This window comes from Nicotiana tomentosiformis, chromosome 6 (assembly GCF_000390325.3).
Source record: "Nicotiana tomentosiformis chromosome 6, ASM39032v3, whole genome shotgun sequence".
Classification (NCBI taxonomy): Eukaryota; Viridiplantae; Streptophyta; class Magnoliopsida; order Solanales; family Solanaceae; genus Nicotiana; species Nicotiana tomentosiformis.
Window position 1 is genome coordinate 86,394,783 of NC_090817.1, and position 23,338 is coordinate 86,418,120.

Genomic DNA, 23,338 nt, shown 5'->3' on the forward strand with positions numbered 1-23,338 from the left:
TAATAATAGTAACTGAGCAGAGTCAGGTCAACTCTTTAACCTTTGTTTCAACCAAAATTAAATGTGTAAGAACAAAATAGTTTGCTTATTAAATTTTTAAAATTAGTGTGTTTATATACATAAAAAAAACTCAAATCATTTCTCTTTTTTGCGCTAGAGTAGTCCTTTGAAGTGGTCATCAACTTGCAATTTTGCTGCTACATCATTTGGTTTCTTAATACAAACTTCCAGTAAAACTTTTCATTGGTTCACCGTATATTTTTCAGGATCTCAATGTATAGTATAGCAGAAAAGCCTAGAAATCCTGCACGGTTGACAACAGCTCCCCTAAAATCTCACCATTCCCTCAATATAAAACAGTTACAGACTCTGCACCTCAGTCACAACACAAGTGAACCAAAAGTGATTAAATAAAACTTGCTTTTTTATTACGAGTTGAAATATGGGAAAGAGAAAGAGTCTGCTGCTATTAGTGCTGGTACTTTTCTCTGCAGTAGTGTCCTCTGTTGGTGGGCATTGGAGAGAAAGAGAAGAGGGAGAAGAAAGTGAGCAAAGAACACAAGGAGAAAAATGGTTTTTGCTACGTCACTTACATGATGTAGTGAAAACTGAAGCAGGGGTCATGAAATTGGTGAAAGGTGGATATCGCAGAGGAACATCTTTCCATAGTCCAATGCATATTGGTTTCATCTCTATGGAACCCAATAGCCTCTTCATCCCTCAGTACCTTGATTCCAATCTTCTCCTCTTTGTTCACCATGGTAAACTTAATTTTTTCACTTTACCTTCGACAGTGATTTAAACTTTTTACGCTATCAGATCACATAAAACATAACTATACGCAATTCTTTTTTCAAAACAAGTGCCCGGAAAATAAGCCTGCAACAATATGTTAAAATAACATCAATTTTATATATAATGTTGGTGTATTTAGGTATGCTTTGCTTACTAAGCCAGAATGTTCATTTTCTATGAATTGAATACAGGGGAAGCAAGAGTTGGACACATCTACAGGGATGAATTAGCAGAAAGGAGTTTGAAGCCTGGAGATGTGTACACAATTCCTGCTGGATCAGCTTTCTATTTGGAGAATAGAGTTGAAAACCAGAGACTTCACATTATTTGCAGTATTGATGTTACCTCAGAATCCATGGGATGGCATGCTTTCCAGGTACCCTAAGCCAATTAATCAAAAATTTTGTAGTAACTCATGTAACTATTCCTTTTTTCCAAAGATTTTGTAGTAACTCATGTAACTATTTCGCAGTCTTTCTTCATTGGTGGTGGAATTTATCCTACATCCATTATTGCTGGATTCGACCATTCCACATTATCAACTGCTCTTAATGTAGGTACTCAAGTAATTTACCTTTGCTTGCTACATTTGTCAGTGGAAAAAAAAACTGAATCAAGATTAATATTGTATAACTGCAGGTCTCGGCAGCAGAACTAAGCACGTTCTTGACAAGGCAATCTTCCGGGCCAATCGTGCATTTATCTGGTTCTCATCACACACACATTTGGTCCAAATTCTTGGCCCAAGAACCCCACAAGAGACTAGCTCACTTGAAGAGGATTGCGAATTTTGAGGAAGAAACTATCCCAAAAGAAGAGGAATCAACATGGTCATTGAGGAAATTTTTATTTACTTTGTTAAACAGGGAAGACGTTGTCGAGAGAGTGAATCATAAAGCTCCATCAGCATATAATCTCTACAACAGGAAGGCCGATTTCAAGAACGAGTTTGGATGGAGCAAGAAGTTGGATGAGTCTAATTATTCTCCTCTAAAGATATCCGGCAATGGCGTTTATCTTGTCAATCTATCTCCGGTAATTACCCTCTCTTTATTCAAGGTCATTGATCATACATGAAAATATGTATTATAAAAAGTCGGAACTTATAGTCATGGAATTAAGCATGGTGGTGCAGTGATCCTACGCACTCAATGGCTTAAAAATCGTAAATTTGCCTAAGGCAAGTGGTGAACTTTGATTAAAAAAAATCTCAAATCTCCTATTGTGAAAGCAAACATTAGTTGACATGGTCCATGTATTGTAATAGTATGTTTTCTTTTTCTAGCTTACAAGTTTTATGTGAGTTTGTTGGTTAATGTAGGGATCCATGATGGCGCCTCATGTTAATCCAACAGCAATAGAGTATGGAATAGTTTTTAAAGGGACTGGCAGAGTCCAAATTGTGTATCCAAATGGGACTTTAGCCATGAATGCTAGAGTACGAGAAGGGGACGTTTTTTGGGTGCCGAGGTACTTCCCCTTCTGCCAAATTGCTTCAACAAATGGCCCGTTTGAGTTCTTTGGTTTCACGACATCAGCAAGGAGAAACCATCAGCAGTTCTTGGTGGGTAAAAACTCATTGATGCAGAGCTTGAGAGGGCCAGAATTTGCAGCTGCATTTGGTATAAGTGAGAAGAGACTTAAGAGGATTGCCAATGCTCAAAGTGAACAAGTCATCTTGCCATCATCGTCACCGGCTTCTCCTCATCATTACAAGGCAACAGAACCAGAGAGGAAGAAAATGGTCAAGTTTGAAAAGATGATAGGGAGCTTTGGCAATGACATGATCATGGGTTTTGATTAGTTTAGTTTAGTTTAGTTGAAATGCTAGCTAGTTGGGCTAGTCAAGTTTTGGCATGAAAGGTAGGAGGCAATCTTAGAATTATTTTGTTCTTTTTTGGTCTTTTTTTGTTTCTTTCGGTTCAATTTTGTTTCCTTGGCCGTCTTGGACACAAGATGCCATGCCCTTTCGAGTTTTGAATAAGACGGATTTGGTTCTTTTACGTTCCATTGATGGCTCGAACTGCATTAAGTATTTAGAGTTTCACTTGGCACTCGTGCATGGTTGGTATATGTCAACATGATAATTGAGATTATAATCTGAAAGAATTGATATCTTGAGAGTTTTAGTATTATAGATTTCAGTTCCTGATAACAAGACGCAGGTGATTAAAAGAGGGTTGGAAGGCTTAGAAGCTAAATGAATCCAAGAAAATAAATTTCGTCGAAAGTTGACAAGTTGGGAATGTTATAGCATGTACTTTTGGGGGTCATACTAGAGTGTTCAACATGATAAAGAGGTTATGTTATGAGTTATTTTAGTCGTATAATAGTCGTGTGTTATGTTTTGAAGTCAAGCGAGTTGTGGAACAAAAGTTAGAAAAGGTCATCACAAGTTACATTCATAAATGTGCTAAACTATTAGGTCAAATATAGCTGAGCATTTATCCCAATATACTTGTAATTACGGGATGATACATATATAAAATCAAAGATCCATCAGTCTAGTTTCCAACGCATTAAACCGTTCATCGATACAACATCAGAGTAGAGAGATATTCGTATTTTTGCAAGACTGCGCAAGCAGCTCTGGATCCACTTAGGCGGTTAAAAATATCTTGATATATATGTAACGCCTAAATCCCATTTTAACTCATTCGTTTTAACTCTCTTCAGATCCTAGACACCTAAAATCTTTCTCTCAAAGTTCTCTCATGATCCAAGACCCAAACCAAGGGCAAACAATACAAATCAAGTGTCGGGAATCCTGTAGCGCTAGTAAATTCCTTGTTCTTCTTGTGGTTGCTGATTTTTGTGTGGTTCAAGCTCGTGTGGAGTATTTTTTAAAGTGGTTTACATTCTGTAAAATAATCTCCCAAGGTTTACATATCAACCCTAGGTGATTTCAAGTCTTCCAAAGTGATTCTAGTGCCGACAAACCCGAATTGGTTGCTAGTTTCGCTTCCTTGTCTTGTGGCTGCATTAGAAGGATATTTCATGGTGACATAATCTAAAAGTTGTTTTATATTTTTGAAGGTAAGTAACCTCTTATTATAAATGTATTTTAGTTTAACCAATTTACGGCTAAGTCGTTGAAGCTAGAACTTGTGCGATATCGATCGAAAGGCTTGTTAGTAATGCTGTCGATTGTTGGACTGTTTGGGAGGTGTTCATGCAATGTTTTATGGCTGGAAAATTTATATAATAACCTGAGTACATTGTAATGTTATTATCAAAATTTTCCTGAATATAAATAAAAGGTAAAGGATTAAAAATATAATGTTATTAGACATGAACCGAGCTTGCCGCTCGACGTCTTATTGTGTTGATTGTGTTCCATATAGCTATTGGTTGTTGTTTGGACTGTTTGTTGACTTTTAGTAACTTATGGGATGTAGTAAAAATATAGGAGGTGCTTTCGTTTTCTTGTAGAATATTGGTTTCGAAATATGAGAGTTACAATGCTTATATGATGTAGACAAGTAGGTTTACTCATTATAAACGTAAGGAGATCATATTAAACTTGGTTGACGATTGGAGAGAAGATTGCAAAGGTATATTAAGGCACTTTATTCTTTCTTTTGGCATGATCTAAAGTGAAATGAACATATACGATACGTTATTTCATAACTGATCTACGCAAAGCAACTAAGACTGTCCATATTGTTCTTTCCTTATAAAGTTATTCTAAACAAGTATGTATGATCCTTGAATCCTATTGAGTTTCATATTGATGATATGGATGTCCATAATATTAATCGAAGGTGCGACGACCTTGCGTCACTCCTACAGGTTTAGAACGTGATTCCATGAGTCCAACATGTATTATAAATATGTATCTATTTTACTCTATCGAGCCGCGCTATAATCGGTCGGGTATGACACATATTGTGAAACCACATATCAGTTTGGTAATAACGAGCTCCACGTGGCCGGATACGATTCTACTGAGGCTTATGATGGCCGGGTACATTTTTACCGAGTCTTCTTCGAGGCCGAGTTCGATATAATGATGATGATGCCCACATAAGCGTATGTTTTTAAAGGTATACATATATATATGTATATGTATATATATATATATATATATATATATATATATATATATATATATATATATATATATATATATATTATAAATGTTTCATAATTCACAGAGTTATTCAGACTTACAGGTTGAGTTCTTTACTCCGTGTTTCTTTCATGTCTTTTATATACTGTTTTTATGCCTTACATACTCGAAATTTTATTTGTACTAATGTCTCTTTTGCTTGGGGACGTTGTATTTTATGCCTGCAGGTCCCGATAGACGGGTTGACAGTTCTCCTAGTAGGCTATCAGCTCATCGGAAGGTGTTGGTACACTCCACTTGCTCCGAAGTTGCCTATTTGGTCAGTATGCTTTGGACTTGTATACATTGGTATAGTGGGGCTCTGTCCCGGCCTTTATGACATTTATGTACTCTTGGAAGCTTGTAGACATATATCGTGTATATGGATGATTGTATAGCCTTGAGTGTACAGATGATCATTTCGATCATATAGGCATGTATGTCATATGTATAAGTTTGTATATCATGTTGGGTCGTCCTATGTCGAGTATTCCCTTATGTTTTATTCATGTTATATCATGACGTCCCTTCCGGACCATTTACCCATGATTGTATGATAAGAAAAATATGTTACGTTGATACTTGATTGGGTAAGGCATTGAGTGTCCGTCGCGGCCCATCGGTTTGGGTCGTGACACCTACTCTCTGAGAAATGAGGGGACTGTCTGTATACGGGTAAAACCGAGGCTAATGAGCACCCCGATTTCCGGTGGGGCAACCGAAGCAAGGACGTAACTACAAGGAATCAGAATCGAATTTATATATATATATATATATATATATATATATATATATATATATATATATATATATATATATATGTATGTATGTATGTATCATGCATTTCATTTTTGTCGCCCTCAGAGGCACTCAGATGTAACAGGTTATATCTTCTCTATCTCTCTTTACATTTCTATTTTTATTTATGCTTTCCTGCCTTATATACTCGGTAGTTTATTCGTGCTGACATCCCATTTGCCTAGGGACGCTTCTTTTCGTGCCCGCAGGTCCCGGTAGACAAGTTGACGGTCCTCCTAGTAGGCTATGAGCTTAGCGGAAGGTGTTGGTGTACTCCACTTATTCCAGAGTTGCCTATTTAGTCAATATACTTTGGACATATAATGATTGGTATGGCGGGGCTCTGTCCCGACCTTTATGACATTTATGTACTCTTAGAGGCTTTTAGACAGATTTCATGTATATTGATACTTGTATGGCCCATGTTTTGGGTGTACAAATGATCATGTTGGCCTTATAGGCCCATACGTTACATGTATAAGTTTGTATATCATGTAGGGTCGTCGTAAATCGAGTATTCCCTTATGTTTTATTCTGGTTATCTCATGACGGCCTTTCCGGCTCATTTACCCATGATAGTACGATAAGAAAGATATATTACGTTGGTACTTGATTGATTAACGTATCGGGTTCCATTCATGGCCCTCTGATTTGGGTCGTGACAAACTTGGTATCAGAGCAATTCTGTTCTAGGGAGTCTACAAGTCGTGTCTAGTAGAGTCTTGTTTATGGGTGTGTTGTGCACCATACTTATAAGCAAGAGGCTACATAGAATTTAGGTCTGTCACTCTTTTTTCTCACTCTATAGATTGTGTGGTAGAGCTCTGTTGAGCTCTGTTGTAAGAATTCAACTCCTAAATTCTACTTTATTCGTAATACAACGATACCTACATCCAGAAAGACAATTGGTAAGAGATTGAATAAGGCTTTGGAAGAGTTGGGTCAGAGAAACTCGATTTTGCATCATGCTTATGATGAGTAAATATGAGGTATTCAGCAAATCATGTGTGTACTAAGATGTGTAAGCTTCTTGATAAGGAGCTCTAAGGCATGGATATCTATTCACCCATATGGTAAAAAGCAATGAGGGAATCAAAAGGTAGATACAAGTTTTAACAAAGTAAAAGAAGCAAGGCGAAGACGGGTACGAGGTACCCAATTAGTGAAGATTATCAGTTACAATTCAGGCAGAGAAATATAAGCATTTTGAGTTACTTTCAATAGTAACAGAGATATATACAATTGACCACACCCATCTCAGTTATTCCCTATAGGAGCTGACAGATATAGTTTAATAGAAGGACCTGACCGCCACCTGACCGGCCTCCCCCTCTAGGGCGGCCCCTATTAGACTGAGCCCCACCCCGAGCTGGCTGAGTGGGTAGTGTAACTGTTGGTCCTGGTGCCATCGGCCGAAAACTCTATTGTGGAGCCCCACTCAACAACCTAGGGCAATCCCTCTTGATATGACCAAAGTCTCCGCACTCGAAACAACCCCTCCTCTGACGGAACTGCTACTACTGATAACCTGATAAACTACCTGTAGAAATCTGAGCGGATGAGGCATTGTGAGAACTCTGCGTTGGTAGTGCACTGAATGAAGACTGGCCTGAGTGAGCACTGTAAGAACCGTGGCTAGCTGATGCACCACGATGAGCTGGATGAGTCGTCTGAGCGGGCCTATAAGGACAACCCCTATTGTGGTAGGACTGCCCCCAGAAGGTACACCACCGAACTCTCCCGAACCTTGAGGCCTCTTGGCCTCCCTCTCACCATGATCCTGGCTACAAACCATCTCTATTTGCCGAGCAATGTCAACCAGCTCGTCAAAAGTGGCACCAGATACCCTCTCTCTAGTCATAAGAAACCGCAGTTGATACATGATACCATCAATGAACCTCATGATCCTCTCCCTATAAGTGGGAACCAACCAAACTGCATGGTGAGCTAACTCGAAAAACCTCATCCCGTACTGGGTCACTGACATGCCATCCTACCGAAGCTGATTAAACTGTCTGCGCAGCTCCTCACTTTGAAACTACGGTACGAACTTCTCCAAGAAGAGAACAGAGAACTCCTGCCATGTAAGTGGTGCTGCACCGACCGACCTGTGTCTCTCATAACCCTCCCACCATATGAAGGCAACCCCAGAAAACTGAAAAGTAGTGAACGAGACCCCACTGGTCTCCAGAATACATGTTGTACGATGCATCCGCTGGCACTTATCCAAGAAGCCCTGGGCATCCTCCGACTCAGCACCGCTAAGTGATGGAGGCAGAAGCCTCCCAAATCTCTCAAGTCTCCTCTACTCATCATCAGCCATAATTGGGACTACTGAGGCCTGAGCAGCTGCAACCGGCTGGGCTGGTAGTACCTCCGGTGTCTAAAGTCCCTGACTTCTTGCTTTGGAGTACGGGCAACGGGGGTATGAGTACCTCCCCCGGCCTGAGAAGTGGCTGGTGCGGCCTGAGCCGATACCACCTGAGCAAGGCCAGTGCAAACCGTCAATATCTGGGCCAAAGCCTCCTGAAGGCCAAGAATCACAATGGGCACAGCTGGTGACTGAGCTGGCCCCACTGGCTCAACTATATCTAGAACCTGCTCCTGAGCTGGAGCAACTAGTGGATCTGCATGTGGTGCTCTCTCTGCTGTACGGGCTGCACCTCTGCTCCTACCGTGACCTCGGCCTCTCATGGCCCTACCTGGTGGTACCGGTGGCTGTCCATCATCTCCGATATCACATGTCCTCACTATCTGTGAGAGAATAGAATATAGAAGTTTAGTTACCAGAACTAACAGGTCTGCACGACAAGAATGTGAAATTTCCTAAGGGTTTTTCAACCTCTCGAAGATAAGTACAGACGTCTCCGTACCGATCCGCAAGACTACTAAACCTGCTCATGACTCGTGAGACCTATGTAACCTAGTCTCTGATACTAACTTGTCACGACTCAAAATCCTAACATGTCGTGATGGCGCCTATCGTGGTACTAGGCAAGCCGACATTTAAAAATATTTCCAAAACTTTTAATAGAAAGCAAATTAAAGAAGTTTAAACAATAAAAGTTTTCATAAACGGGATAGAAACCCAAGATACAACGCGAAAATTCCCAACATCGAGGTGTCACTGAGTACATGAGCATCTATACATCAAAAGTCCAAACAACTCCGTCTATGATAATATGAAACTAAATACAATAAGTGGAAAGATAGGGAAGGTGAAACAAGGTCTGCGAACTGCCAAGCAGCTACCTCGATAGTCTCTGAGAATACGAAGTCCACAACTCAGCAACCGCCGTGATCGGAAGCACCTAGGTCTGCACACAAGGTGCAGGATATAGCGTGAGTACAACCAACTCAGTAAGTAACAAGACTAAATAAAAAACTAAAATTAGTGACGAGCTTCAAAGTTATAGTTCAGTTACAGTGATTTCATCATAGGAAAGTAGGCATGCTCTCAAATTCGATAAATTAGATCAAACAGTTACTCCATGACAAGTTAAATGAAACAGAGTGTAATATCTTTCAGAAATTTCAAGATAGTGATACCTGGCAGTTAAATGCAACAATAATGAAATCAAATGCATCCTCTCAGGGCCACAGTCACTCAACCCTCCCATTCACTCAGCACTCGGCACTCGACACTCAGTAGGTACCTATTCAGCCCAAACATTATAATCTGCACGGACAACTCACGTGCTATTATATAATATCTGGATCCGCACGGACAACTCACGTGATGCACCGACAACTCACGTGCTATAGTATAATATCTGGATCTGCACGAACAACTCACGTGCTATAGTATCAATATCTCACAATGAGGCCCTCGGCCTCACTCAGTCATCAATATTTTTAGTCTCTCGGGCTCTAAGTGATCATGAAAGTTAGCACCAAGAGAAATGATATAATGTGTCAACAAAGAACAATAGAGACTGAGATAAAATAAACAAGTAAAACTTTGACTAAGTACAAAACAGCAATTTAGCAGATAATTCAACATGTACACGATATTTGTGGTTCCCTACAGAGCCAACACATCGTCTAAACATGATTTCTAACATGATTTGTGATTCAATTTCTCTACTACATGGAGAATGTACAGATAAAGACAGATTATTCAACTATACGGTTCCACGAAATTTGACCAAGTCACGATTCCTACAGTGCACGCCTACACGCCCATCACCTAGCATGTGTGTCACCTCAAAATCAAATGCATGACACATAATACGGGGTTTCGTACCCTCAGAACAAAATTTAGAACTGTTACTTACCTCAATCCGAGCAAATCTCTACTCTAACACACCCTTACCTAGCAAAACGGCCTCTGAATGCCTTGAATCTAGCCATAAACAACGCGATATAGTCAATACGAGCTAAAGGAATCAACTCCATAAGAAAATGCTAAGCTATTAATCAAAATCAAAAATCGGCTCAAAAGTCGGCCCCCGAGCCCACGTCTTGAAATTTGATAAAAGCCACAAAACTCAAAAGCCCACTCAACCACGAGTCTAACCATACCAAATTTATCAAAATTTGACACCAAATCGTCACCCAAATTCCCAAATCCAACTCTACAAATCCCTAACCTCAAATTCATAATTTACACCCTAAATACACACCAACTAGGTGGGAAAAATCAATGAGGAAGCAAGATTATTGATTAAAAATGAGCACATGGAACTTACCTCAAGAATATCCTCAAAAACCCTCTCTAGAATCGCCTAAATCGTGCTTGATATGTTTGAAATGAAGCTAAAATTGTGAACTCTTGTTTTTAATAATCTGTCCAGCTTTTTTGAACCTGCGACCAAATATCCGCACTTGCGGAACCGCTTCTGCGGTAAGTCCCCCGCTTCTGCAAAAAATACTTAAATACCCCAGGCTCGCATCCGCGCTCTAGGTTCCGCACCTGCGGAGCCGCTTCTGCGGAAACAAGCCTCTCCCTCAACTCCGCATCTGCCGAGCCTCGCTCGCACCTGCGGGCTCGCAGATGGGGTTAACCCCTCACACCTACGCCCTGTCCAGGCCAGCCCAGCTCCACTTTTATGTAAATCTAGCCGCATCTACGGTATTGCGCCTGCGGCCAACCCCTCGCAGGTGCGATCACACCAGAAGAGCTCCAGCTTTAGCAATGCACTAAGTCCCATTTTCAATCCGTTAGACATCCGAAACCAACCCGAGGCTCCCAGGACCTCAACCAAACATACCAACGAGTCCTAAAACATGATACGAACTTAGTCGAGCCCTCAAATCACCTCGAACAACATCAAAAACACGAATCACATAGAGATTCAAGCCTAATGAACTTTGAACTTTTAATTTTTACAAACGATGTCAAAACCTATCAAATCGCGTCCGATTGACTCCAAATTTTGTACACAAGTCATATTTGACATTACTGACCTACTCCAACTTCTAGAATCGGAATCAGACCCCAATATCAAAAAGTCCACAATCGGTCAAACTTTCCAAAAATTTAACTTTTGCCATTTCAAGCCCAATTCCACTACAGACCTCCAAATCACAATTCGGACATGCTCCTAAGTCCAAAATCACCTAACTGAGCTAACGGAACCATCAAAACTCCATTCTAGAGTAGTTTACTCAAAGATCAACATTTGGTAAATCACTTCAACTTAAGCTTTCAACCTCAAAACTAAGTGTCTCGTTTCATTCTGAAATCTCACCGGACCCAAACTGACTACCCTGGTAAGTCACATAATAGCTATAAAGTATATAATGAATAGTAAATAGGGAAACGGGCTATAACTCTCAAAACGACCGACTAGGTCGTTACACCCGTTGATGAAGAAGACACCAGAGGAGATAGTCATTATTCTTGATGAATTGTCTGAAGATGCAAATCAGTGGCCCTCTGAGAGTGTTGAAAGAAGAAGACCGACTGGTGTTCACCAAGTTGATGCTAGCACATCTATGCAGGTACAGCTCGATGCGATGGCCAAGGAGATAAGGAAGCTTACCTTAGCTTCAATACAGAGTGAGACTCATGCAGCATGTGATATATGTGGATGAGGACACTCTACTCATAAGTGTCAAGCCTCAACTGAGGAAGTGAATGCCGTGGGGAATTACAACTTTAATGCAAGGGGTCAGAAACACCCCGATTTTTCATGGAGTTCACCTGGAGGTACAACAATTGTATGGCAACATAATAATCCTAGAACCCGGGGACAAGGGGCGCCAGTCTACCAAAATCAATAGAGGTAACAATTTCAGCCTCAATAGCCCATTCAGTCTGGCATAGAAGATCTCATAAAGTCCTTTATTCAGAAAACTGATGAGAAGCTGGAAATTCATAGTGCAGCTATAAGGGAACATGGAACAGCTATCAAGAAAATAGATACTGGTCTTCAAAATCTGGAGAGACAAGTGGGACAGATTGCAACTATATTATATGAAAGGATCCCAGGTACTCTACCAGCTGTTACTGAAAGAAACCCCAAAGAAACTGTGAATGTTGTAACTCTGAGAAGTGGTCAAGTATTGAAAGAGCTCGCCCAGGTCCAAAAAGATGTGATACCTGAAAAAGAAAGTGGGGAGCAGCTGAAAAATGAAGTTGATAAGAAGAAGAAAGGCAAGAAAGAAACTAAGAAAAAGAAGAAGGAAGAGAATTCAAGACGGGATGAATCTGAAGAGAGCAAGCACATCCCTGCTTTACCTTTTCCCCAAAATCTTTATAGAGAAAAGCTGGACAAGCAATTTGAGAGATTTTTGGATAGGTTGAAAATGTTAATATAAATTTGCAATTCACATAAGTGCTTTCACAAATGACAGCTTATGCCAAATTCTTGAAGGAGATCCTTACAAAGAAGAGGAAGAGAGAAGAGACCTCGGTGGTGAAGCTTATTGAGCATTACAGTGCAATCTTGCAAAATAAACTCCCACAGAAGTGTGGAGATCCCGAGGATTTTACTATACCTTGCTCTTTAGACACTATTAAATTTGATAAGTCTTTATGTGATTCTGGTGCCTCAATTACTCTAATGCCTTTGTGTATTTATAGGAAGTTGGAGAATGAGATTGGAGAGATAGGGTCAGTACCACTATCTTTGCAACTAGCTGATCAAACGACTCTAATACCCGAGGGGATAGTGGAAGATGTTTTAGTTCGGGTAGATAAGTTTGTCATTCCTGTAGACTTTATAGTGGTGAATATGGAGGAGAACAAGGAGGTCCCTCTCATCTTAGGAAGATCATTCTTAGCAATGGGCAGGGCGATTTTAGATATACACTAGAGAAGACTCATGTTGAGAGTGGGTGAGGAGACTGTGACTTTTGAGATGAATATAGAAACGGGGGTGAAAAAGGAGAAGCCAGTTGCAAGTATTGAGTAGAAGGTGAAAATTTCAAAAGAGAAGGCTCCACTGAGTGAGAAACAAAAGTGTGGGGTGTACCCCAAGAAGGCTGAAAAGAAGTTGTCTGCATGGATATGTGCTTTGGTTCGGGCGTGTGGAATGGAGCCCGACTTCGACTCAGACCCCGACTAGATATTCAGGGAAGTTTCCTTTATCTTATGTGTTTTAATTATGTATCATGGGGACATGCCACAACTTAAAGTGTGGGGTAGGGGGATAATTGTATGTTGTATGTATATGTGTTAGTTTTTGTTGTTTTAGTAGTTAGAGATAGAAAAAATTGGAAAACAAAGCATAAAAATTTAAAACATTTTTTATTTTTTCCGACGATGGATATCATTCGATAGGTTTCTTGAGGGATTAAAGTCGAAGAAAAAAGATAATTTTTTTTTTTGTAGTTAGTGTAATAATTTTTCCTTGGTTTTTTTTGGTGTCGCGGTTCTATTCCATGGTTTTTTTTTAACCGGGTGTTGTCAGATTTTAGTTTTAGAAGTAGGAAACTTTGTGCTATGGTTTGAATTGAAGACAATGTCTCTTGACTTTATTATGCCGAGAGAATACTGATTACTTTAGTTGTGACACTTAGGCTCAGTTTTTAACTCTTGCATAAGCACCTTAAATTATATGATCTTAACTTTGCTTAACTGCTTTAACTAGAGTGTCTTGATGATTCCAATATTGATTGAGTTATGTGCCATGTGTGTGTGAGGTTTCGGGTATTCTATGCATTGTATTTGATGTCTAGAACTTGCCCCGTGTGTTTGCAAAGAAAAATAATAGTTTTATTTTCTTGGAAGTGATATAGACATTTCTTTTTTGAGCCAGTTATATGCTTTTACCCACCTAATTATTATGTATCTTAGTTAACCCCGTTGAGCATGTAATCATGTTTCTTTGGTAACCACCTTACAAGTCTTACCCAATTGTTTGAATTGATCATTTATTTGAACCTTTCACCACTCGTGAGCACTTAAAATTGTTATGAACTTTGTAAAAGTTGAAGTGCGGGGTGGTTGGTTTAGCTTTTGAGTGGAACTAATGAAATAAGGACAAAGGTGCATTGTATAAAAAATAAATAAGAGCCACTTGATTTGAAAAAAAAAAGTTAATGGTATGTTTGTGCAAAATATTCCATGATAGTGGTAAATATTGATGTAATTGTGCTTAAAGAAGTTAGGAGTTAATTTGTATTAATGTGAAGGTGGAGTTATGGTTTGACATAAGTGTGGGGTTTGAATAATGAAATGTATGTATTAAAGTGCTTAGGGAGGTATAGTCACTCTTATATCTAAATGTATCCTACTCGTCCTGCAACCTGTATTACAACCAATTAAAGTCCTACTTGATCCTTGACTGAATGGGCTCAATTAGTTGAGTAGTACACTACGGGCAAGCCTATGGTTCATGTTTTATCGCATATGAATGTTGTTTCTGAGAGTGAGTGAATTCTTTCTATCTTGAGTTCTGAATTGTTCTTAAATTTTATTGTTTATGGAACTACTCTCTAGTATTTTGTGAGAGCACTTGATTCATGAAGAAAAGGTAATGTCATTGACCTCTGTGTTAGAGTAAGTGAGCCGGTTATAAATAATGCGTGGTGTTTTTGAGTCAAATTTTGAGGCTATGATGTTACGTTTTTGTGCTTAATCTATTTTAAATATTCTTGGTGTGATGAGTTATGAGAGTTGTTTAAAAAAGTCGTGTGTATATGAACTGCAGTTTGATTTCTTAAGGACGAGCAATGGTTTAAGTGTGGGGTGTTGATGGCAGGCTATAATCTCGTATTTTAGTCTCTTATTGCACTCTAATTTATTGTACTTTAATTGAGTTTGAGCTTTAATCGCTAGTGTTTTGCACTTATTGTGTGTTTTAGGCATTATAGGATTGATTTCGAGTGATGTAGATGTTATGGTGCTAATTCAAGTGATTTGGAGCTTTGCAGTCTGAGTAAAAGCCCAAGGGATTAAGCCGGGATCACGTTCAGGGGTCGAAAACCACGTCCGGGTATCAAAAAGTCAAGAAAAATCCGGACTCCGAGAAAACAACACTAGCGCGGCACGTGGGGGGCACGTGGTGCGCCGTGCCTGTGTAAAATGCCTACTGCCCGTCAGAAGCAACTCTCTGGAAATCCCCACTAATGCCCCGCATGGCGCATCGCCCCATGCGGCGTGCCTATGCAAGTTTTATAGAGTATTTGCCCTATCTCGTGCAGGAGAAGGTTCGTCTGGGCACGACCCTACTTGTATAAATACATGAAAAAAATATTATTTTTTGTACTTTTGACACATCTAAGACCTAAGGAGGCTAAGGAGGAGTTGGAAAAGTAAAAGAACAAAGAATTCATAATTCAATCCTCACTCAAGACATGAGTTTGGATCATTTTATGTTTTCTTTTACTTTAAACATATTTGTGATGAATTACTCCATATCCATGGAGTAGTTCTCTTTAGGGTTTGATGGATTTGGTATATTGATATTTATTTGTGGATTACAACTCTAGTTTTTATGTATTGAATCATTTTGGATTTTTTAATCGGTGCATCTATATTCGCTTGTTCATGTAATCGAGAGAGGCATAAACTGTGATATCTTTGCATTATATTTCATTGGTTGAATTTATTAATTCTTCTTAGTAATCGAAAGAGGCTAGTTGAATTGTTGATTAAACCAAGTTAGGAGGATAATCGAAATAGGGTCTCCTAAAGACCAATCCACTACGAATTCTTAAATATCTTCACCGAGCTTAACTTAGTTCATCTTGTGAGGTTGAGACTTAATCGATAGAGGAGTTTCTACTGAACGTTTGAACTAATAATTGAGTGAATTCGAGAGACTCACTTGAACATTAGAAGTGAATTAACTAGAGTTAAATCCCACACGTTTATCTTGCACCTTTCCAATCAATTCCTATTTCTCCCGTTGATATCTTCCTTGCTTACTTTTGTTTCGAGTGTTATTCATCAATTAGCTTTAGAGTCTCGGTTATTTTAGTTTTTAATCACACAATTCTAAACTGTTAATTATCTTGGATATCAATCTAGCTACAAACTACGGTAATATTGTTTAACTCCAATCCATGTGGATACGATAATATATTATACTATATTCAACTAGCGAGCATATTTAAGTGTGTGTTTTGTGCTCACCTATATTCTCCCATTGATAAACTTTTTTGCTTATTCCTAGCTTCGATTGTCATTAGTAAATAGCTTTAGACTCTTAGTTAATTTTAGTTAGAAATCATATAAATTTCAATTATTGATCATCTTGGATAGCAACCAAGCTAGAAACTACGAGATTATTATTTAAATCCAATCCATGTGGATACAATATTATACTATACTATATTTGATTAGTGAGCATAATTTAAGTGTGTTTTTTGCGCTCGTCATACTCATGCTATGCTTCTGCACATTTTTGTGCAGATCCTGGTATTCCGATTGTGCTGTTGAGAGTTGCATTTGTGCAGCGGGAGACTTCAAGGTATACTTGCTTGACGTTCGTAGGCCTCGGAGTCACTATCTTACTTCATTATGCTTCCTTTTAAAATGTAATTCAAAATAGTATTGTGTTTGGAAATTCTAGTGTGTTTTAGTAGTGCTTATGACTCCATACTACCGGTTTTGAGAAATGTATAACTATTGGCCGCTTGCGGCTATGCATGTCATTTAATAGTTTATGATAAATGATTAAATAGTTCAATTCTATTATTAAATCAGCATGTGTTAGGCTTACCTAGTCTTAGAGACTAGGTGCCATCGCGACATCCTAAGGTCAGAAATTGGGGTCGTGACAAGTTGGTATCAGAGCTCTAGGTTCATAGGTGCTACGAGTCATAAGCAATTTTAGTAGAGTCTTGCGGATCGGTACGGAGACATCTGTACTTATCTTCGAGAGGCTACAGAACTATTAGGAACCACTTATTTCACTCTTTTTCGTGCGACATTGATTCAGCTTGAAGCATATATCTTATATACCTTTACATCCACTCGTATATGATGTAGCGCGCTCGATATCAGTTATGATCTGATGGTTTATAATGCCGTGGATGGGCTACGAAGGGGCCATAGATGCTCGATCATTTACTCAAGGTATTGTCCAGACTAAGGACGCAGACGTGTTGGTAGATAGTCGGTTGTTCAAGTGTGGGATACAACTGGTTCATGTATCTGATTGGTGTTGTATGATCTTATGAAGGTTGGTAATGTGGCTCATCGGATGTTGTGCCCTATGACTCTGTTCTAAGTGGGGAAGTCTACTATCGATGATCAGATTACATGGGCAAGTGTTACATTAGTCTTGGGTGTAAGATATATATGTAGTGTTGAGGGATTCCCCGGAATTGTACATGACTAAGATCTGAGATTTTCATGGGATGGTTTGTAACTTGCGGTATATTTGTATCATTGCTAAATATACATTCCAGTATCAGAGAGGTTAGAGACGCATCTTCAGATTCACAGAAGGTCTCTTCAGAGTGGGTATCTCGGTTGCAGCATTGTTGGGTGCTCCAGAGGAAATACAGTGGTCTATGGGTTTTCGGACGACGTGGTTTGTGTTAGGGTCTTCTGCAACGAGCTTTGACTTAGGATCATTGTGTACCGATAAGGGAATATGTTAACCTGAATACAAGTCGAGGAGGATTAGAAGAAATAGGTCAGCTCGGTAGTGTTGGGTCAGCATAGCAACAAAGGTAACTGGTCTTTTGGTGGGGTAATGCTTCACCGGCATTCTATGGCAATACTCTTGGGTTTGACGGCTTGCATGACTTGGTTGAGTTGGGGAAGTTCAGTTCTGATGGCTTTGTGACGTGCGGACTGGCCTCGAAGAGTTCTTGATAGTGTCGACCACAACTTGAACTAGATGTCTGCTACCGATATAAGGAACGTGTTACGTGTTATGATTTTCGCCTGGATGGGGTCATGGGTTCTAAACAACATGGACGATTTTAGATGTTTAGAAAAATGCTAGCATTATTTGATACCACCTAATAAGGGTGCGCACTCTAGAAGGCACACTATGTTTCGACTTGCGGATGCCTGACTGGTATAATGGTAATCGCCTGGTTGATTGACTGCTGATGTCAAAATTTTGCTTTGTGGCACAAAAGAATTATTGAAGTACTTCTCGTGGGCTGACCGTATGTGAGGAATGTGTTAGTTATTTGAGTAGTGTAGTTATTAATTATGATCGGATATTGAGATTCTAGTATTCTAGGGATTTGAAGACTAAGAGGGTTCTCGAGGCATATTGTTCCATGGTTGTGAACGGTAAAGGTATGTTAAGAGGTTGACAACTGATGGTATGTACTATAGATATGTTATTGTGGGCTTTTTAGAGGCTATCTACCTACTTCGGAAGGATGTAAATTGATTTGGGGGATACTAGTAGGTCTAATAAGGATGTGTGTTCTAAATCGGGTCAGATTTATCTACTCAGCACAATTATTATGGAGGGGTATGTTATCGGTTAGGGTGGATCACATTCGTGTTCTGATATGTCTCATGTGTTACTCTCCTCTGCTGCGATGGGTTGTTATATGTTGGTTATCTGCACACCGATGCAGTTATGTTTGGGCTTTGTAGCAAATTTGAGCGAGATTGCTCTTGGGGTGTTGAATGGTTGATTGTACCTTGGTTATGGTCTTCCTGTTTCTGGTATATAGTGATATCCATATCTCCATAGTTATGATAACACACTTCGTGTTTTTGATGTTGATATGCTTATGGTTATTGATTGTGAGTATCATGGATTGACGTATTCCATGTGGGCCGGTGTCGGATTGGGTCATGCATCGCAGCGGCATTATGCTAGGATATGATCCTTTGTGCTTATTTCATGTGTTTTGTTTCCCCTTGTGTGGTGGATTGATATCATTGCGCTTTATGGTGGTATCTATTGAGCTGGCGGGATGGTTTCTTCATTTTCATTTTTCTTTCCATCATTGGGTATATCTGAGTTATTATTCGTTGGTGCATGGATTGCATAATATGTGACTCTAAGTAGGATTTGTGTGACAGGTCGGTCGAGTAGCTTGTACTGGATGAGGTGAGGTTATTGGGCCTGAAATGAGTGCCATCGGATTTGATTAAGGTATGTTTGCAAGAATTGTGTCACTAGTCGACTTAGATTTTGGCTATGGTTCTTATCGGGCAAGAGAGCTCCACGACTTGTTAATCTGATGGGTGGTTATGAGTTTCTATATATTTATTTCATCATTGGCAGTGTATGAAGGTTCAAAACAAGGTTTTAGTTGATATGAGGTTTGTTTCCGGTATCGGGTTGGTTATCGAGCATCTATTCCGATCGGAAGTTATTGCTATGAGTATTTGAGTTATGTGGTATATCATGTGATTATGTATTGAGATATGGTTATGGATTGATATTGTTTGTTCAGAGTTATATGGTGCATAGATTCAAGAATCGGGTCATATAATGAGTTTCAGATGTTGAGGATTTGGGTTTTAAGGTTTATGGACTAAGGTTGAAGTAAGGATCCTCTCTTAGGTGGTGTTTTTCGGTTTATATGGATTAGGGTGACATGAGATCACCCATGGTTATGTGTATGGTGAGGTTATATGGCGATTTGATGGCTTTGGAACGACTCTTGGAACGTTCGAGGACGAACGTATATTTAAGTGGGGGAGAGTGTAACGACCCGACCGTTCGTTTTGAGCTTTAGCGTTCCATTCAGTGGTTTGAGACTTTGAGTAGCTTCATATTATGTATTATGACTTGCGTGTATGGTTGGTTTTGGTTTTCGAGCGGTTTGGGATTGATTTGGAAGAATGATTCTCGTTTTAGAAGCTTAAGTTGGAAGAGTTGATAAAGGTTTGACTTTTGGTTAAACGGACTCGAAATCAGGTTTTAATTATTCCAGTAAGTTTGTATGATGATTTTGGACATGTCCACAAAGTTTGGTTAAATTCCGATGAGTTTTGGATAAGTTTGGATTATATAGTGATTTATTTCGGTTTCGAAGTTAATTTGAGCATAAAGGTTACCAAATTGAGCAAACAGCTTTTGATTCGTGTTTCGACTAAACCATTATATCCGTATCGTAATTTTGGAACCATAACAACTGAAATCATCAAGTTTCGACATCGTATGAGAAATTTATGGTCATTTTACTAAGAATTGGGTTGCCAGATTTTTCAGATTAATTACGAAATTGCAACTGAATTCGTATTTAAAAATCTTCACTATTTTCAAATATCGAAACCAACATATCTCCTTTATTATAAGGTCAAATGGCGCATATCTCCTTCATTATAAGGTCAAATGGAGTGATTCATAAGCCTAACTTGAGTGGAATTTCATGAGGAATATATTGGAGGCATCAAAAGTGAGTTTTGGGATCATTTGGCATAAGAAACGAGGCAGAATAAGTGGGCATTTTTGGCTATTGGTTCGGGCTTCACTCGGGTGTGCTTAGATTCGAAATCCAAAGTGGGCCCAACATTGACTTTTTGGGAAAAATATAAAGATCATAGCTTTATTTATTGTAATTGGTTCCTCTTGCATTGTTTGATGTTATTAATTCATTTTTGGTGAGATTTCAGCCGTGTGAAGGCGAATTTTAGGGGAAAAGCTATTTCAGAGGGTTGAGTTGGCCTAGTTGAGGTAAGTATCTTGCCTAACCTTATGGGGGGGGGGGGGGGGGAGAACTACCCCTTAGGATTTGGGTTGATTGTGCTATTTGTGTTACGTGAAAGCCATGTACGCAAGGTGACGAATGGGTACATGGGTTATATGTGGTACTTGACCGGTTTAGATTATCTAGACTCTTTCCATGCCTTTAATTGAATTGTCATAACATGTCATATCTCTCATTGTTAATCTACTCTTACATGCTCTATTTGACATTGTTAGCACTTGTTCTACCTCTTACTTGTTAATTTGCTCTTATATGTTTTAGCTGAAGTTATTGCCTTCCTTATTGTCCTGTTACCTCTTAATTGTTGAATCACTTTTAATTGAAGTTGTTATTTTGTGGAAAATCATCTTGTTGAGTTATAGGTGTTGAAGTTGTAATAGCTGTTATCACATTGAGGCGAAGTTGTTAATTGTTGAGATGCTTTTCCTTATTGAGAATTCTCATTCATTTTGTTATTATTGAAATTTTTGTACACATTGCGATTGAGCCATGGGATATTTTTGTGGAAATATTGGTGTTGTTGACTTTGTGGTAAGTTGTGGCATATGGACACTTATGGTGCGAGTTGTGATTGTGTTGTGATATTGATACGCATGCGGCGTTATAAGGTTAGGGTTTGATAAGAATGCGGTGAGGTAAGGTGGGCTTGATACGCGTGTTGCTAGTAGGGGAACTACTTGAAGCCACACGGTAAGATAAGGTGGGCTAAAACGCGTGTAGCTATTTCGAAAAAAATTAATTTCAAACTAAATGTAAGGCTCACGCAGTGATATAAGGAATGATTATGATTGAAATTGTGAAATGTGAATACGAGGCAGTACCTCGGTTGTGATTTTTATTGTACATTTCATGTTGGAGCAACTTGTTTATTTGAACGGTCATTGTTCTTCCTTCAATAATTCATCCGCATTTTGATTGTGTTTGGTTATTCGTTGTTATCTTGGTATTGGAACGATTGTGGTTTCTTATGTGAGTCATGTATTCTACGTGATTTGTTGTGTTGCTTTAACATGCCAATCTATGCCTCCGTTATAACTTGCTGAATTGATTGTCAGTGTAGATTAATTTGCGTGGAGTCACTGTATCTTATTATGTTGAGTTGTTGGTAATATAATGGTTTAAATAAAAGAATTATTAACATGCTTTATTCTATATGCCTCTTAAGATAGAACTCGTTATCTCACTCGGTACCTTATTATTCTAAATGGTTATCGCACTTTCACTATAATGGGGTTTTCAAATTATACTTATCACCCTATTAGATGTTTACCTTACTTGAAATTTTTTTTTTTTCCTTAACAAATTCTATATATAATTCATTAATTTAACTTATGTTTTGCTTTGTTTTAAAATGATACTTTTACTCAATTTTATTGATTTCTAAACTAAACCCATCTTATACTCTGTTTCGTACAAATTGTATATTATTTTACTTTACTGATTTCTAAAATAAACTCATTATTTCATTTGACACCTTACTTTATTCAAGATTATTATTATGTTTTATGGTATTTAAATATATCTTTCATTCATCTAAATTAATGTTTATCACGGTTGCAAAGTACATGGTAGCACGTGGGCTTTGCCGTGCGAAGGTGATTGTTATTGTGGGCACGAGGTGCCATATGTGTAAGATTTAAAAATTGTGGTCCATGAATTTCAGTTTATGAGGTGTGGTGCCTCGGGGTAATTTTTGTTGTAAGTCCATGCATTGGGAGCGATTTGATTATTTGAGTTGCCATCTATTTTTCCTTATTTGAGTTCATTTACATCTCATCGGTGTTCTGATTATGTTGTTTCTTTATTACTTGTTTACTACTTGCTGCCATTTATGTTTCTATTACTTCATTGTTGGTTGTAAAACAATAAGTTTTTCGCCGTTGTGTCAGGACCCAAAATCCCACCGCAGGCGTCGTGATAGAACCTAGTCTCTATGAATAGGTAAGCCGATTACTAACAATGATTAAGCTAGTTTTAACAATGATAATTTGAAATAGAGTTTAATATGAATACCGAAATAAAAGCGAAATAAGCCTACGCGACAATAATCATAACAACCTCCCACGGCTAGGTAATACAGAGTCACGAACTCTAGTTGAATACATGGAAAGATCTCAAAGCTCGAATATAATACTATTCAAATAAAAAGCTGACGGTATAATTAAAGGAAAGGACTCCAAGGTACTGTGACGACCAAGCAGTTCTATCTTGAATCCTCGTGATCAATAAGCTAACTCCGCCCGAGTCCGATATCTGCACAAAAATGTGCAGAAGTGTAGTATGCATACACCATGATCGGTACGCAGTAAGTATCAAGACTAACCTCGATGGAGTAGTGACGAGGTACAAGTTAAGATACCTACTAGTCAAAATAACAGGTGCAGTATAGAAGTATAAAGTTAATAATGAAAGTAGGATTCAGTAAATGGCAACAAGAATCAACATAATATTTATACAGTAAAGTAATACGAACACTGTGAAAGTACCATTGAAACCAAAGAAAGAAAAATAATAACTAACAATTAAGTCAAGCCGTTCTAGCACAAGTTTCGCAACGAAATTACTCCGAGATACCTCACCTCATAGTCACAAGTC

The 23,338-nt window shown here is 38.8% G+C and overlaps 2 protein-coding genes across 2 annotated transcripts; both read left to right on the forward strand.

Annotated features, from left to right (window-relative positions):
- Positions 1 to 377: 377 nt before the first annotated feature.
- On the forward strand, positions 378 to 2,803 carry LOC104093263 (vicilin-like seed storage protein At2g28490). The gene is made up of 5 exons (XM_070177536.1): positions 378 to 761; positions 987 to 1,171; positions 1,268 to 1,348; positions 1,435 to 1,830; positions 2,117 to 2,803. Exons 1-5 carry the CDS (start codon positions 443 to 445, stop codon positions 2,597 to 2,599), a joined length of 1,464 nt encoding a protein of 487 aa, XP_070033637.1. The 5' UTR covers positions 378 to 442; the 3' UTR covers positions 2,600 to 2,803.
- A 9,695-nt stretch (positions 2,804 to 12,498) lies between these two features.
- Positions 12,499 to 12,966, forward strand: LOC138894357 (uncharacterized). Its single transcript, XM_070179051.1, has one exon. It carries the CDS (start codon positions 12,499 to 12,501, stop codon positions 12,964 to 12,966), a length of 468 nt encoding a protein of 155 aa, XP_070035152.1.
- The last annotated feature ends 10,372 nt before the right edge of the window (positions 12,967 to 23,338 follow it).